The sequence below is a fragment of the Bombina bombina genome, chromosome 6 (assembly GCF_027579735.1).
Source record: "Bombina bombina isolate aBomBom1 chromosome 6, aBomBom1.pri, whole genome shotgun sequence".
Classification (NCBI taxonomy): Eukaryota; Metazoa; Chordata; class Amphibia; order Anura; family Bombinatoridae; genus Bombina; species Bombina bombina.
The window spans coordinates 727928001-727944558 of record NC_069504.1 but is presented as its reverse complement, the minus strand read 5'-3'; the positions used below and the strand labels follow the sequence as shown (position 1 = coordinate 727944558).

The window sequence follows — 16558 nt, the reverse complement described above, 5'->3', positions numbered from 1 at the left end:
TCCTAATATAGCTACAATATAAATTATATTTATATTATAGCTATTTTAGGATTAATATTTATTTTACAGGCAACTTTGTAATTATTTTAACTAGGTACAATAGCTATTAAATAGTTAAGAACTATTTAATAGTTACCTAGTTAAAATAATAACAAAATTACCTGTAAAATAAGTCCTAACCTAAGTTATAATTAAACCTAACACTACCCTATCAATAAATTAATTAAATAAAATACCTACAATTACCTACAATAAAACCTAACACTACACTATCAATAAATAAATTAAATACAATTTCTACAAATAACTACAATTACATAAACTAACTAAAGTACAAAATGCCCTACCCTATTCTAAATTAATAAATTTAAAAGCTCTTTTACCTTACCAGCCCTGAACAGGGCCCTTTGCGGGGCATGCCCCAAGAAAATCAGCTCTTTTGCCTGTAAAAAAAAACATACAATACCCCCCCCCCAACATTACAACCCACCACCCACATACCCCTAATCTAACCCAAACCCCCCTTAAATAAACCTAACACTAAGCCCCTGAAGATCTTCCTACCTTGTCTTCACCTCACCGGGTATCACCGATCGGTCCTGGCTCCGATATCTTCATCCAACCCAAGCGGGGGCTAGACATCCACTGAAGAAGTCCAGAAGAGGGTCCACAGTCTTCCTCCTATCCGGCAAGAAGAGGACATCCGGACCGGCAAACATCTTCATCCAAGCGGCATCTTCGATCTTCTTCTTCGAATTAAGGTAGGAATATTCTGATTGGCTGATGGAATCAGCCAATCAGAATCAAGTTCAATCCGATTGGCTGATTTGATCAGCCAATCAGATTGAGCTCGCATTCTGTTGGCTGTTCCGATCAGCCAATAGAATGCGAGCTCAATCTAATTGGCTGATTCCATCAGCCAATGAGAATATTCCTACCTTAATTCCGATTGGCTGATAGAATCCTATCAGCCAATCGGAATTCGAGGGACGCCATCTTGGATGACGTCCCTTAAAGGAACCGTCATTCGTCGGGAGACGCCGGAAGAAGAGGATGGATCCGCGTCGGCTGCTTCAACATGGACCCGCTCCGCACCGGATGGAAGAAGATCGAAGATGCCGCTTGGATGAAGATGTTTGCCGGTCCGGATGTCCTCTTCTTGCCGGATAGGAGGAAGACTTTGGACCCTCTTCTGGACTTCTTCAGTGGATGTCTAGCCCCCGCTTGGGTTGGATGAAGATATCGGAGCCAGGACCGATCAGTGATACCCGGTGAGGTGAAGACAAGGTAGGAAGATCTTCAGGGGCTTAGTGTTAGGTTTATTTAAGGGGGGTTTGGGTTAGATTAGGGGTATGTGGGTGGTGGGTTGTAATGTTGGGGGGGGGGTATTGTATGTTTTTTTTTACAGGCAAAAGAGCTGATTTTCTTGGGGCATGCCCCGCAAAGGGCCCTGTTCAGGGCTGGTAAGGTAAAAGAGCTTTTAAATTTATTAATTTAGAATAGGGTAGGGCATTTTTTTATTTTGGGGGTCTTTGTTATTTTATTAGGGGGCTTAGAGTAGGTGTAATTAGTTTAAAATTGTTGTAATATTTTTCTTATGTTTGTAAATATTTTTTTATTTTTTGTAACTTAGTTCTTTTTTATTTTTTGTACTTTAGTTAGTTTATGTAATTGTAGTTATTTGTAGAAATTGTATTTAATTTATTTATTGATAGTGTAGTGTTAGGTTTTATTGTAGGTAATTGTAGGTATTTTATTTAATTAATTTATTGATAGGGTAGTGTTAGGTTTAATTATAACTTAGGTTAGGACTTATTTTACAGGTAATTTCGTTATTATTTTAACTAGGTAACTATTAAATAGTTCTTAACTATTTAATAGCTATTGTACCTAGTTAAAATAATTACAAAGTTGCCTGTAAAATAAATATTAATCCTAAAATAGCTATAATATAAATATAATTTCTCCTGTTAAGTGTGATCAGTCCACGGGTCATCATTACTTCTGGGATATTACTCCTCCCCAACAGGAAGTGCAAGAGGATTCACCCAGCAGAGCTGCCATATAGCTCCTCCCCTCTACGTCACCCCCAGTCATTCTCTTGCACCCAACGACTAGATAGGATGTGTGAGAGGACTATGGTGATTATACTTAGTTTTATACCTTCAATCAAAAGTTTGTTATTTTATAATAGCACCGGAGTGTGTTATTCCTTCTCTGGTAGAATTTGAAGAAGAATCTACCTGAGTTTTTACTATGATTTTAGCCGGCGTAGTTAAGATCATATTGCTGTTTCTCGGCCATCTGAGGAGAGGTAAACTTCAGATCAGGGGACAGCGGGCAGATTAATCTGCAAAGAGGTATGTAGCAGCTTATTATTTTCTGACAATGGAATTGATGAGAAAATTCTGCCATACCGATATAATGTAAACTCAGCCTTAAATGCAGTAGCAGCAACTGGTATCAGGCTGTCATGTATGTATATTTTACACTTCAGTATTCTGGGGAATGGCACTTCACTGGAATTATACTGTGTGCATAAGACTTTAGCCTAATTTGCAGGGACTAGCAACAGGCTTTTTAATAACACTTAATTTATGTTAAACGTTTTTTACTGGCATGTAAAATCGTTTAATTTCTGAGGTACTGGGTGAATAAAATATTTTGGGCACTATTTTTTTCCACTTGGCAGTTGTTTTATTTAATTTATGACAGTTTACTGATCTCTCTCACTGTTGTGTGTGAGGGGGAGGGGCCTTTTTTGGCGCTTTTGCTACGCATCAAAAAATTCAGTCAGAAGCTCATTGTATTTCCTGCATGATCCGGTTCATCTCTACAGAACTCAGGGGTCTTCAAAACTTGTTTTGAGGGAGGTAATACAGAGCTGTGAGATTGTAGTTGACTGTGATAAAAAACGTTTATTTCTGTAACTTTTTTTCTGCTATCAGGGCTAGTTATCCTTTGCTAATGGGAACAAGCCTTTGCTAAAATTGTGTTTTTTACAAAGATTTGATGCTATAACCTTTCAGTTTATTAACTTTCAACTGTCATAACTCTTTCTGTGCTTCTTATAGGCACAGTACGTTTTCATATTATAGTAAATTACTTGAAAAGTATTTCCAAGTTGCTAGTTTATTTGCTAGTGTGTTAAACATGTCTGATTCAGAGGAAGACATCTGTGCTATATGTGCTAATGCCAAAGTGGAGCCCAATAGAAATTTATGTACTAACTGCATTTATGCTACTTTAAATAAAAGTCAATCTGTACAAATTGAACACATTTCACCAAACAACGAGGGGAGAGTTATGCCGACTAACTCGCCTCACATGTCAGTACCTGCATCTCCCGCTCGGGAGGTGCGTGATATTGTGGCGCCAAGTACATCTGGGCGGCCATTACAAATCACATTACAGGATATGGCTACTGTTATGACTGAAGTTTTGGCTAAATTACCAGAACTAAGAGGTAAGCGTGATCACTCTGGGGTGAGAACAGAGTGCGCTGATAATGTTAGGGCCATGTCAGATACTGCGTCACAACTTGCAGAACATGAGGACGGAGAGCTTCATTCTGCGGCTGACGGTTCTGATCCAAACAGATTGGATTCAGATATTTCAAATTTTAAATTTAAGCTGGAAAACCTCCGTGTATTACTAGGGGAGGTGTTAGCGGCTCTGAATGATTGTAACACAGTTGCAATACCAGAGAAAATGTGTAGGTTGGATAAATATTTTGCGGTACCGTTGAGTACTGACGTTTTTCCTATACCTAAGAGACTTACTGAAATTGTTACTAAGGAGTGGGATAGACCCGGTGTGCCGTTCTCACCCCCTCCGATATTTAGAAAGATGTTTCCAATAGACACCACCACACGGGACTTATGGCAAACGGTCCCTAAGGTGGGGGGAGCAGTTTCTACTTTAGCTAAGCGTACCACTATCCCGGTGGAGGATAGCTGTGCCTTTTCAGATCCAATGGATAAAAAGTTAGAGGGTTACCTTAAGAAAATGTTTGTTCAACAAGGTTTTATATTGCAACCCCTTGCATGCATTGCGCCTGTCACGGCTGCAGCAGCATTTTGGTTTGAGTCTCTGGAAGAGACACTTGAATCAGCTCCATTAGATGAGATTACACACAAGCTTAAAGCTCTTAAGTTAGCTAACTCATTTATTTCAGATGCCGTAGTACATTTAACTAAGCTTACGGCTAAGAATTCCGGATTCGCCATTCAGGCGCGCAGAGCACTGTGGCTAAAATCCTGGTCAGCTGACGTTACTTCTAAGTCTAAATTACTTAATATACCTTTCAAAGGGCAGACCTTATTCGGGCCCGGATTGAAAGAAATTATCGCTGACATTACAGGAGGTAAAGGCCATGCCCTGCCTCAAGACAGAGCCAAACCTAAGGCTAGACAGTCTAATTTTCGTTCCTTTCGGAATTTCAAAGCAGGCGCAGCATCAACTTCCTCTGCTCCAAAACAAGAAGGATCTGTTGCTCGCTACAGACAAGGCTGGAGACCTAACCAGTCTTGGAACAAGGGCAAGCAGGCCAGGAAACCTGCTGCTGCCCCTAAAACAGCATGAATTGAGGGCCCCCGATCCGGGAACGGATCTAGTGGGGGGCAGACTTTCTCTCTTCGCCCAGGCTTGGGCAAGAGATGTCCAGGATCCCTGGGCGCTAGAGATAATATCTCAGGGATACCTTCTGGACTTCAAATACTCTCCCCCAAGAGAGAGATTTCATCTGTCAAGGTTGTCAACAAACCAAATAAGAAAGAGGCGTTTCTACGCTGCGTACAAGAGCTTTTATTAATGGGAGTAATCCATCCAGTTCCACGGTCGGAACAGGGACAAGGGTTTTACTCAAATCTGTTTGTGGTTCCCAAAAAAGAGGGAACTTTCAGGCCAATTCTGGATTTAAAGATCCTAAACAAATTCCTAAGAGTTCCATCGTTCAAAATGGAGACTATTCGGACAATTTTACCCATGATCCAAAAGGGTCAGTACATGACCACAGTGGATTTAAAAGATGCTTACCTTCACATACCGATCCACAAGATCATTACCGGTATCTAAGGTTTGCCTTTCTAGACAGGCATTACCAGTTTGTAGCTCTTCCATTCGGATTGGCTACGGCTCCAAGAATCTTCACAAAGGTTCTGGGTGCTCTTCTGGCGGTACTAAGACCGCAAGGAATTTCGGTATCCCCGTACCTAGACGACATTCTGATACAAGCTTCAAGCTTTCAAACTGCCAAGTCTCATACAGAGTTAGTACTGGCATTTCTAAGGTCGCATGGATGGAAGGTGAACGAAAAGAAGAGTTCTCTCTTTCCACTCACAAGAGTTCCCTTCCTGGGGACTCTTATAGATTCTGTAGAAATGAAAATTTACCTGACAGAAGACAGGTTAACAAAACTTCAAAGTGCATGCCGTGTCCTTCATTCCATTCAACACCCGTCAGTGGCTCAATGCATGGAGGTAATCGGCTTAATGGTAGCGGCAATGGACATAGTACCCTTTGCACGCCTACACCTCAGACCGCTGCAATTGTGCATGCTAAGTCAGTGGAATGGGGATCACTCAGACTTGTCCCCTTCTCTGAATCTGGATCAAGAGACCAGAAATTCTCTTCTATGGTGGCTTTCTCGGCCACATCTGTCCAGGGGGATGCCATTCAGCAGGCCAGACTGGACAATTGTAACAACAGACGCCAGCCTACTAGGTTGGGGTGCCGTCTGGAATTCTCTGAAGGCTCAGGGACAATGGAATCAGGAGGAGAGTCTCCTACCAATAAACATTCTGGAATTGAGAGCAGTTCTCAATGCCCTTCTGGCTTGGCCCCAGTTGACAACTCGGGGGTTCATCAGGTTTCAGTCGGACAACATCACGACTGTAGCCTACATCAACCATCAGGGAGGGACAAGAAGCTCCCTAGCTATGATGGAAGTATCAAAGATAATTCGCTGGGCAGAGTCTCACTCTTGCCACCTGTCAGCAATCCACATCCCGGGAGTGGAGAACTGGGAGGCGGATTTTTTAAGTCGTCAGACTTTTCATCCGGGGGAGTGGGAACTTCATCCGGAGGTCTTTGCCCAAATACTTCGACATTGGGGCAAACCAGACATAGATCTCATGGCATCTCGACAGAACGCCAAGCTTCCTCGTTACGGGTCCAGATCCAGGGATCCGGGAGCGGTCCTGATAGATGCCTTGACAGCACCTTGGACTTTCAGGATGGCTTATGTGTTTCCACCCTTCCCGATGCTTCCTCGATTGATTGCCAGAATCAAACAGGAGAGAGCATCAGTGATTCTAATAGCGCCTGCATGGCCACGCAGGACTTGGTATGCAGATCTGGTGGACATGTCATCCTGTCCACCTTGGTCTCTACCTCTGAAACAGGACCTTCTGATACAGGGTCCTTTCAAACATCAAAATCTAACTTCTCTGAAGCTGACTGCTTGGAAATTGAACGCTTGATTTTATCAAAACGTGGTTTTTCTGAGTCAGTTATTGATACCTTAATACAGGCTAGGAAGCCTGTTACCAGAAAGATTTACCATAAAATATGGCGTAAATACCTATATTGGTGCGAATCCAAAGGTTACTCTTGGAGTAAGGTTAGGATTCCTAGGATATTGTCTTTTCTACAAGAAGGTTTAGAAAAGGGTTTATCCGCTAGTTCCTTAAAGGGACAGATCTCAGCTCTGTCCATTCTGTTGCACAAACGTCTGTCAGAAGTTCCAGACGTTCAGGCTTTTTGTCAGGCTTTGGCCAGGATTAAGCCTGTGTTTAAAACTGTTGCTCCGCCATGGAGTTTAAACCTTGTTCTTAACGTTTTACAGGGAGTTCCGTTTGAACCCCTTCATTCCATTGATATAAAGTTGTTATCTTGGAAAGTTCTATTTTTAATGGCTATTTCCTCGGCTCGAAGAGTCTCTGAGTTATCAGCCTTACATTGTGATTCTCCTTATTTGATTTTTCACTCGGATAAGGTAGTTCTACGTACTAAACCTGGGTTCTTACCTAAGGTAGTCACTAACAGGAATATCAATCAAGAGATTGTTGTTCCATCCTTGTGTCCAAATCCTTCTTCAAGGAAGGAACGACTTCTGCACAATCTGGATGTAGTTCATGCCCTAAAATTTTATTTACAGGCAACTAAAGATTTTCGACAAACGTCTTCCCTGTTTGTCGTTTACTCTGGTCAGAGGAGAGGTCAAAAAGCTTCCGCTACCTCTCTCTCTTTTTGGCTTCGTAGCATAATACGTTTAGCTTATGAGACTGCTGGACAGCAGCCTCCTAAAAGAATTACAGCTCATTCCACTAGAGCTGTGGCTTCCACTTGGGCCTTTAAGAATGAGGCCTCTGTTGAACAGATTTGCAAGGCTGCAACTTGGTCTTCGCTTCATACTTTTTCCAAATTTTACAAATTTGACACTTTTGCTTCTTCGGAGGCTATTTTTGGGAGAAAGGTTCTTCAGGCAGTGGTTCCTTCTGTATAAAGAGCCTGCCTGTCCCTCCCGTCATCCGTGTACTTTTGCTTTGGTATTGGTATCCCAGAAGTAATGATGACCCGTGGACTGATCACACTTAACAGGAGAAAACATAATTTATGCTTACCTGATAAATTCCTTTCTCCTGTAGTGTGATCAGTCCACGGCCCGCCCTGTTTTTTACGGCAGGTAAATATTTTTTAAATTATACCCCAGTCACCACTACACCCTTTGGCTTCTCCTTTCTCGTTGGTCCTTGGTCGAATGACTGGAGGTGACGTAGAGGGGAGGAGCTATATGGCAGCTCTGCTGGGTGAATCCTCTTGCACTTCCTGTTGGGGAGGAGTAATATCCCAGAAGTAATGATGACCCGTGGACTGATCACACTACAGGAGAAAGGAATTTATCAGGTAAGCATAAATTATGTTTTATATTGTAGCTATATTAGGGTTTATTTTACAGGTAAGTATTTAGCTTTAAATAGGAATAATTTATTTAATAAGAGTTAATTCATTTCGTTAGATTTAAATTATATTTAACTTAGGGGGGTGTTAGTGTTAGGGTTAGACTTAGCTTTAGGGGTTAATACATTTATTAGAATAGCGGTGAGCTCCGGTCGGCAGATTAGGGGTTAATAATTGAAGTTAGGTGTCGGCGATGTTAGGGAGGGCAGATTAGGGGTTAATAAATATAATATAGGGGTCGGCGGTGTTAGGGGCAGCAGATTAGGGGTACATAAGGATAACGTAGGTGGCGGCGCTTTGCGGTCGGCAGATTAGGGGTTAATAATTGAAGTTAGGTGTCGGCGACGTTGAGGGGGCAGGTTAGGGGTTAATAAATATAATACAGGGGTCGGCGGTGTTAGGGGCAGCAGATTAGGGGTACATAAGGATAACGTAGGTGGCGGTCGGCAGATTAGGGGTTAAAAAATTTTTATCGAGTTGCAGCGATGTGGGGGGACCTCAGTTTAGGGGTACATAGGTAGTTTATGGGTGTTAGTGTACTTTAGGGTACAGTAGTTAAGAGCTTTATGAACCGGCGTTATCCCAGAAAGCTCTTAACTCCTGCTTTTTTTCGCCGGCTGGAGTTTTGTCGTTAGAGCTCTAACGCTCACTTCAGAAACGACTCTAAATACCGGCGTTAGAAAGATCCCATTGAAAAGATAGGATACGCAAATGGCATAAGGGGATCTGCGGTATGGAAAAGTCGCGGCTGAAAAGTGAGCGTTAGACCCTTACCTACACGACTCCAAATACCGGCGGTAGCCTAAAACCAGCGTTAGGAGCCTCTAACGCTGGTTTTCACGGCTAACGCCAAACTCCAAATCTAGGCCTAGGGTTGCCAACTGTACTCAACAAAAATACTGGACAATGTATAGGCGACTGGACTTGATGGTCGGTGGGGTCACACAGTGTCCCCACAAAAGCTCTACCTTAGCCACTCGTTATCCCACCATGTATATTTTTCACAAGTTAACAGTGATTTTACCCCTTGGTGGCCAGTAACATAGCCCCTGACTTGTTTATGCTCCTGAGGCATAGGAGGCCTTTTATATTAAGCTAACACTCAGGTATATTTAAAGATCCAGTGTTTTTGTAAAGATTCTACTGGACAGCCTTCTGAAATACTAGACTATTCAGTTAAATACTGTATACCGGCCAACCCTATACATCACGGTTGCCCCCAGGATTACATAAATTAACATATAATAGTGTTTAATATAACAGGGCCTTTATTTCTATATTTATTCTTTTTTCATCTACATTTACCTGAATCATAAAAACACCATGTGAAATACCAACAACAGCAAAATACCAGCTAGGCAGCAACCCTACAGACACGTTAGCCAGGTGTTCTCATAATATCAACCACCTTATTATGTCATTACTAGCATGCTTATCTCCACTATAAATTCCCCACAGAAGTCTCTGATGGTCTTCCCTAGCACAGCAGGATCCTAGGACTGCATCCTTAGACATGTCCTGATTTCGAGGTATTAAAACTACAATACACAGACTGGCACTTAATTACAGTTTTGAAAAACAAAATCTTCCATAAGATGGTGAGAGTCCACAAGATATTTCTCCTGGGATTCAACTCCTGACCACTAGAAGGGGGCAACGATTCCCAAAGCTCTCAGTGCACTTAATCCCTCACACCTCTCTGGTATTCCAGTCTTTTCTTTGCCTCCACAGGAGGAAGTTAAAGGAATGGTAAAGTTCAAATTAAACTTTCATGATTCAGATAGGGCATGTCATTTTAAACAACTTTCTATTTTACTTTTATCATCAAATTTGGTTTGTTCTCTTGTATTTCTTAGTTGAAGGCTAATACTAGGTAGGCTCATATGCTAATTTCTAAGCCCTTTAAGGGCGCATCTAATTTGAATGAATTTGGCAGTTTTTCACAGCTAGAGGGTGTTAGTTCATGTGTTTCATATAGATAACATTGTGCTCATGCACGTGAAGTTATTTAAGAGTCAACACTACTTGCCTGAAATACAAGTCTGTCAAAAGATCTGAGATAAGGAGGCAGTCAGCAGAAGCTTAGATACAAGGTAATTACAGAGGTAAAAAGTATATTTCTATAACAGTGTTGGTTATGCAAAACTGGAGAATGGTAAATAAAAGGATTATCTATATTTTTAAACAATAACATTTTTGGTGTTTACTATCCCTTTAAAGAATTTAGGTGGTCTAGATTTTTCATTGAGAGGGGTCCTTAGACCGATTTGAGGCCCATTTTCCCCTCAGATAGCTGCTACTGAGAGAGAAAGATTGCAGTATTGGGTAGTGACACAATTACTTTCAGTGAAGGAGTTAGTCACAAGCCTGCCACAAGTGTTGTGGGGACCAGTCCCTTAACTTCCTCCTGTTGGGTTGTTGATTTACTCCACATCATCTGCTCTGATGTATTTTTTATTTAATTTTTTTTCTTACTTTTTTAATATTTTTATATGCTAATTACATAAGAAAACAGCTGCATATAAAGGACATCTATTCCATCAGCATGGTTCCATTGAACTGGTCAAGTAATCTGCTGTTAATCATTCCTCAACCATTGTAACCTAAAATAAAATGTTCAAAATCCAAAGTTAGATCCTGAATAGTCTTAAAGAAATATGGAATTCTGGACAAAAAATCTGCATAAACATTTTCCAAAAACATTACTACCTATGAACCCATACATGCTAGAAGAAAATAACATACATTTTGGAAACCTGTTAACCAATGTTGGTATTGGATGCTCAACCACCATATAAGCATATAGTCTATTATTACTCATACGCTCCTCATCCCTTTTGGATTAATATGTATAACTTATTTATTATTCAGTATAACAATGTTATGTTTCTTCACTCTGCTGTTTCCATTATTTTATTTTTGAAAAACAATTTAAATCTAAAATTCCTACTAAGGGGTAGGGATGGGCGAATGTGTAAATTTTCAAATTCGAATGTTAGAATGAATGTTAGTACCGGAATTCGAATTGCAAATCCGAATGTTGATAAGAATGAATATTCTTAAAAATTCTATTTTCGAATGTTAATTACAGTTTTCGAATGTCACTTTCGATTTCGAATGTGTATATTCGATTTCGAATGTCACTTTCGTTTTTTTGTTTTTATGAACATTTGAAATCAAAATGGATTGCATTATTTTGAATATGACTCTGAAAATTGAATATAACATTCGAAAACATTCGATTGAAATCAAATATTCTAAATGTATGAAAATGTATCTTTTTAACATATCATACTTCACAAATCTAAAAGAAAATCTAGTCTACAAATATAAATTAGACCCTAGTCAGTCAGCATCACTGGCTGCCAATGCCCATTCAATAGTACCCAGATACAAGGCAGGACTAGCACAGTAAAACACAACCCACACTACATTACAAGTACAACATCTCTATGATGAACATCAGTACTTCTCAACTACAGTCCTCAAGTAAACCTAGGCTAGTAGGCAATTTTTTCAGAACGTCTTAACTGGAGCACAGGTAAAATAATCAGTAACCATGGTAACTACCTGGCTCTCACCATAGGTACTGATTATTTTACCAGTGCTCTAGTTAAGACATCATGAAAATATGGCCTATTAGGGCCACTTCTGATTAAGAAACACTAATGTCGAATAGACTTACAAAATTACAATGAATAATTTTTCAAATTAATTTTTTAAAAAAAAGTAAAAGCAGGTAGCCACTTATCACTGTCACTTGAATTTTTGCCTATAAAAAATAATAGACCGCATATTACCTCTCCAAAAATATATGAAATTGATTGAAGATGAAGATAAAAAATGTGTCTTCTCATGGTGTGCAGTCCACCCTCCACAGTTATTTCCACACAAAAATAAAAAATAAAAGATGCCACAGGAGCAAATAGATAGTTAATAGTAGTATATAGAAAAAAATCAGTATCAAAATATTCCAACACGACCACCAAACCAGTACGTCCCTTTTCTCCAAAACTAAACCTGTCAAATGAAATTTTAACAACTACAACTATAACATTTACATATGGAAGGGAATAAGTTGATTTGAATATTTAAATTAGAATATTAAATAATTTTAATATATATAAGATAACTGAATTATAAAAACTAGTTTGAATTAGAATATTACATTACAAAAGAAAATTATAGCTTAGAAATACTATTTCAAAATTAAAATCGAATTTGAATATTACATAACAAAATTAAATTTGATATATTGGAATCGAATTTGAATATTACATTTCGAAATTGAATGTGATATATTGAATCAAATTCGAATATTCCATTTCAAAATCGAATGTGAAATATAGATATCGAATTCGAATATTGAATATAATACAAAGCCAACCATTCTATTATTGGAACGAATATTTTCGAATGTAATCGAAAAATTTGAAAACGAACATTCAAAAATCGAATTTTAGAATGTTAAGTAAACATTCGAAATTCGATTCGAATGAACGAATGTATAAAAATTCGTTTTAAATTTCTAATGTTTAGAAACATTCGCCCATCCCTACTATGGGGTCAATTCCAATCTAGTTGATAGATTTTTTTGGGGGGCTCCCGATACACCTTTCTCGACATTGTATTGATCATAATGTATGTGAAATCACAACTCTTGTTTTGTAAAAATTTCATTAAAATCACCTATAAGATGCATGGGCAGCATCAACTTTCCCATTCACAATCCACCTGATCACATACTATTGATTAAATAGTGACTAAAAATGGATACATCAAATTCAACTATACAAGGCACTTAATAAATACTCAACACCTACAGATTGACTGATAGTACACATTGGATAAATAATAAAGATATTGCCCACTGATCTGTGCATGATCAGATCCAAAAAACAAGATGGTGCTGCCTTTTCAGACATCAACAGCCCTTTTTGATGAGGACTAAATCACTCCAAATAAAAAAAATGACACTGAAAACATCATCACAATCAATTAGATGTAAAAACACAAAGAAAATATATCTACCTAAACATATCTAACTAAGATATAGACAGATGGGACATTCAGAGAGAGAGGAGACTGTCAGGAGGTGATCATAGTGGACCAACCAAGTGAGGATGAGTGACCTGATCAGATGGTGAAAGCAGTTTGGCAGCCTGAAGAGCAGTTGTATATTTTCATGTATTGATTTGTTTTTCAGTGATCAACAGCCATTATTACTTGTAAACAGTCCAGTTGTGGGGAACTGGAGACCAAATATAGTTATCAAGCATGGCTGTGTTTGGCTTAGTAAGATTTAGATCATTTTGATACAAAATAAAGCAGATCACAAGTTTTCAATATTAAACAAGAATTTCAAAAAGATTGTAATCAAGGTCAAAATGTTAATAAATTGGCATAATATATTGAACCACTATTCTGGGTTCTGTAACAAACGACAGCCCTTCTTCCATCACAACTACATCCCTTCTCCTTTGACTTGTATTTGTTCCTCTCCCTTTTCCAATTGTATTTCTACTTCCACCCATAAAAAAACAGGATAGTTAGGAGACGTAAGAAGAGGACAAGATGTTTCTCCATCTAGTCCTTGATATGTCTAAAAATATTTCTAATTATTGAACTGCATATACCTTTTGACGATTTCAGAATCCATAGTTTTCTGCATAATGTCCTCAGCTTCTACACATTTTCTTACATTTCTTACTTGTTCTTCATTATTTTCTTTACCTTATCTGGTGCTACCTATTTATAAAGTTCAACTTCCAATGCTTCTTGGTTCTCATTAACTCTATCATCATTGATCAAGATTCATAGATGCTTGTGAGGTTGCTGAGGTGGCTCATTGTGAAGCCAAAGTCATGTTTAAAATTCATAGAGCATTGTTTTACCTGTATTTTCTACATATTCGTTAGAAGGTGTTTCTGCCATTAACATCAATATTTTTGTAACATGCTAATAATGCAGAAAAATTATAATTTTAACACTTTATTATTATTTTTTTTAATAATAGCTCTTCCTGAGTTATGAACTAAAATCAGTTTAAATTTCAAAATGAATTAGTTGAAGTATTGGGATCGAACATTTAATTGTTAAATCTAACCAAATTTTCTAATGATTAACATTTTTTGTTATGTGACAATTCTTAGTGAAAAGATACAAAATTTACTAGAAACCTGATTTTCTAATTATTTTTTTTAGGTGGATTGCATAGTAACCCTCTGCATCCAGAACACCAAGGTGACGGAGAGTTGGAATTTATGTCATATTCTAGGGGACACTTCAGCCGAACACCTGTGAAAGTCCCTCGTGGGGAACAAAACAAAGTTCAAGAAACAGAGGTTTACTCTGAAGTTAGAGAGGAAGAGACAGAAGGAAGAGGCCTTTAATTCTAGAGACTTAATGAGGCCCACAAGGGAAAGAGAGGAATATTGGAGATATGAGCTGGCATTAGACACATTGTGGAGAAAGAAAGAAAAACTGCGAGAGAAGGGAAATACATATTTAAAGAGAAACTGCATGAAGGGCTGGAAAGCTGAAGATGAGAACTGAGAAATTTATGGATGTAAATAAGATAAAGGAATAGGGAATATTTGTTGTGTGGAAAAATGCAGAGAGTACAGGAGAACTGGAGAAGTGCACATTGGCCATCATATCATCACCAAATATATCAACGGTTATTACCAATATATATTGTTTTGAGTGGTAGAAACTGGTCAATAGAAGGTTAATGGGGGATCTAGGAATATGTTCAACATTAAATCAAAATAGAAGAGGAATTATTTATAGCAAGGGAAAATGTGTTGTATTAAACATTGTGAATGCAACATCTCAATTTAAATATGTCACAATCAAAATTTTGCAGCAAATGAAATGTCCTAGAATATAGTAAGTGCTTTGCCGCTCTCTCTGACAGCTGAGGGGTTAACAAAAGTGAGGCCGGGCATGCAACATTTCAAGGAGCAAGATGTTGACTATAGCATTTATACTGCAACACTCTTAGAACATGATGAAACTGAATTTTTCTTGTGCACCGTTACAGTAATAGATCATGCAGAGCACTGCAGGAAATATGCTACATATGAGATGGGGGCACGTACTGCAGTTGTTTGCATTGTGTGAATGTTATGGATGCTGAAAGTGATGCATGATGGGAAGTCTGTCAGATTTGTGAGGAGAGGAAGAAAGTTGGCGATATTTGTGTATATGCAATTTTCTGTATATAAACCTTATTACTGTCAGTCTTGTCCATCGTCTTTTTATAAAATTGCAAAAGATGTCAAGTGCATTTTGATGCATAAACAGAGAATAATTTCTCCAACACATTTCTGGTACTTTGTTATAACATTTATTAGAAACTTGGATTTTGATATCATCTGTGTGTTTATTCTCTATTGGACGTCTTCCATAAATCAACAACATTTTCTTTATTTAACCTTAAATGTAAAAAGTTACATTGTGTTGGCCAGAGATAAAATGCAGGCGAGTGCTTGGAAGGCTGTGTTTTGTCCCTTTGTGGATGTTAAACATATAGTTCCTGCAACAAATAGCATTTTATTATTGCTCTTTAATGTATATTTAAAAGGTCATTCCAGCCAAAACTGTAATGTACATCCGTGCATTTCACTTTTGAAAATAACCATTTTTGCAATATATTTGCAGTAGTAAAAATGCTTCTTCTAAAAACTATCACTGTTTTAAGCGAGAACTTTTACTGTTCATGCAACAGTATTTTAAACAGCCTTTCTGCTTAGAAAACTGTTAGCGCCTTGTATTGTGCTTGCAATTACTTGATTTACATGATTCATATCATCGCTCTGAGCAGGCACAATGTTTAAAATTATGTTGAACAAAGCATATTTAGATGTTTCAGGTACACCTGCACAGACAAAGCTCACACCACATCCCTTAATACTCAAATTACACCTCAACACGTTTTCACTATTATAATACATTTCCATAGTACCCAGTGCTCCTCAACACCAAAAGGCTCCCACCTAAACAATAACCTCCCCCCCAAAAAGTAAATAAAAAACTTTCTAAAATAAGAAAAAGACTAAAAAAAAGACACTAAGAAAATGCAAATCCCTATTCCAATATCTTTTATTTCCTGTAATTAATTTATTTTATATTAATGTAATTAACCAATCAGCAGATTAAGAAGGCTCAGTTTGTTTTCACAGTAAACTCTGCCATGGAAATCCTAACTGGTTATCCTGATTGCTTTAAAATGTATAAATGGAAAGGAACCCTGGACTAGGGTGAAGAGGATGGGCAGAAGATAATAGAAATAGAAAACACCTGAAATGGTAGTGGTATTGTTGTTGGGGGCTTATGTAGGAGGGTTCCTTGGGTGTTAGGAGGTGGAGGATCATGTAATGTGGCTGGGCAAACTAGTGGACCTAGATTGTGTAGGGTTAATTATGATGTGCAGAGTTAATGTTGATGGTGGTCGAGGGACAAGTTGTGGTTCGGATTTATAGTGGATAGGGGAATAGGTCAAGGGAGGACTGGAAGCTGGGTCAGCCTCTTCCCGGAGTTAATAGTGAATATAGGGCCATGTTTAGATTACCTTTTAAATGGTAGGGCCATG

The 16558-nt window shown here is 38.5% G+C and overlaps 1 protein-coding gene across 1 annotated transcript in view; it reads left to right on the top strand.

Moving 5' to 3' along the window:
- LOC128663553 (GEM-interacting protein) overlaps nt 1–15206 on the top strand; it is a 142203-nt gene extending 126997 nt beyond the window's left edge. The window contains exon 21 of the mRNA XM_053717932.1: nt 14167–15206. Within this exon, the coding sequence (XP_053573907.1) occupies nt 14167–14354 (188 nt within the window). The 3' untranslated portion in view covers nt 14355–15206. The remainder of the gene's footprint in view (nt 1–14166) is intronic.
- Nucleotides 15207–16558: the final 1352 nt, after the last annotated feature.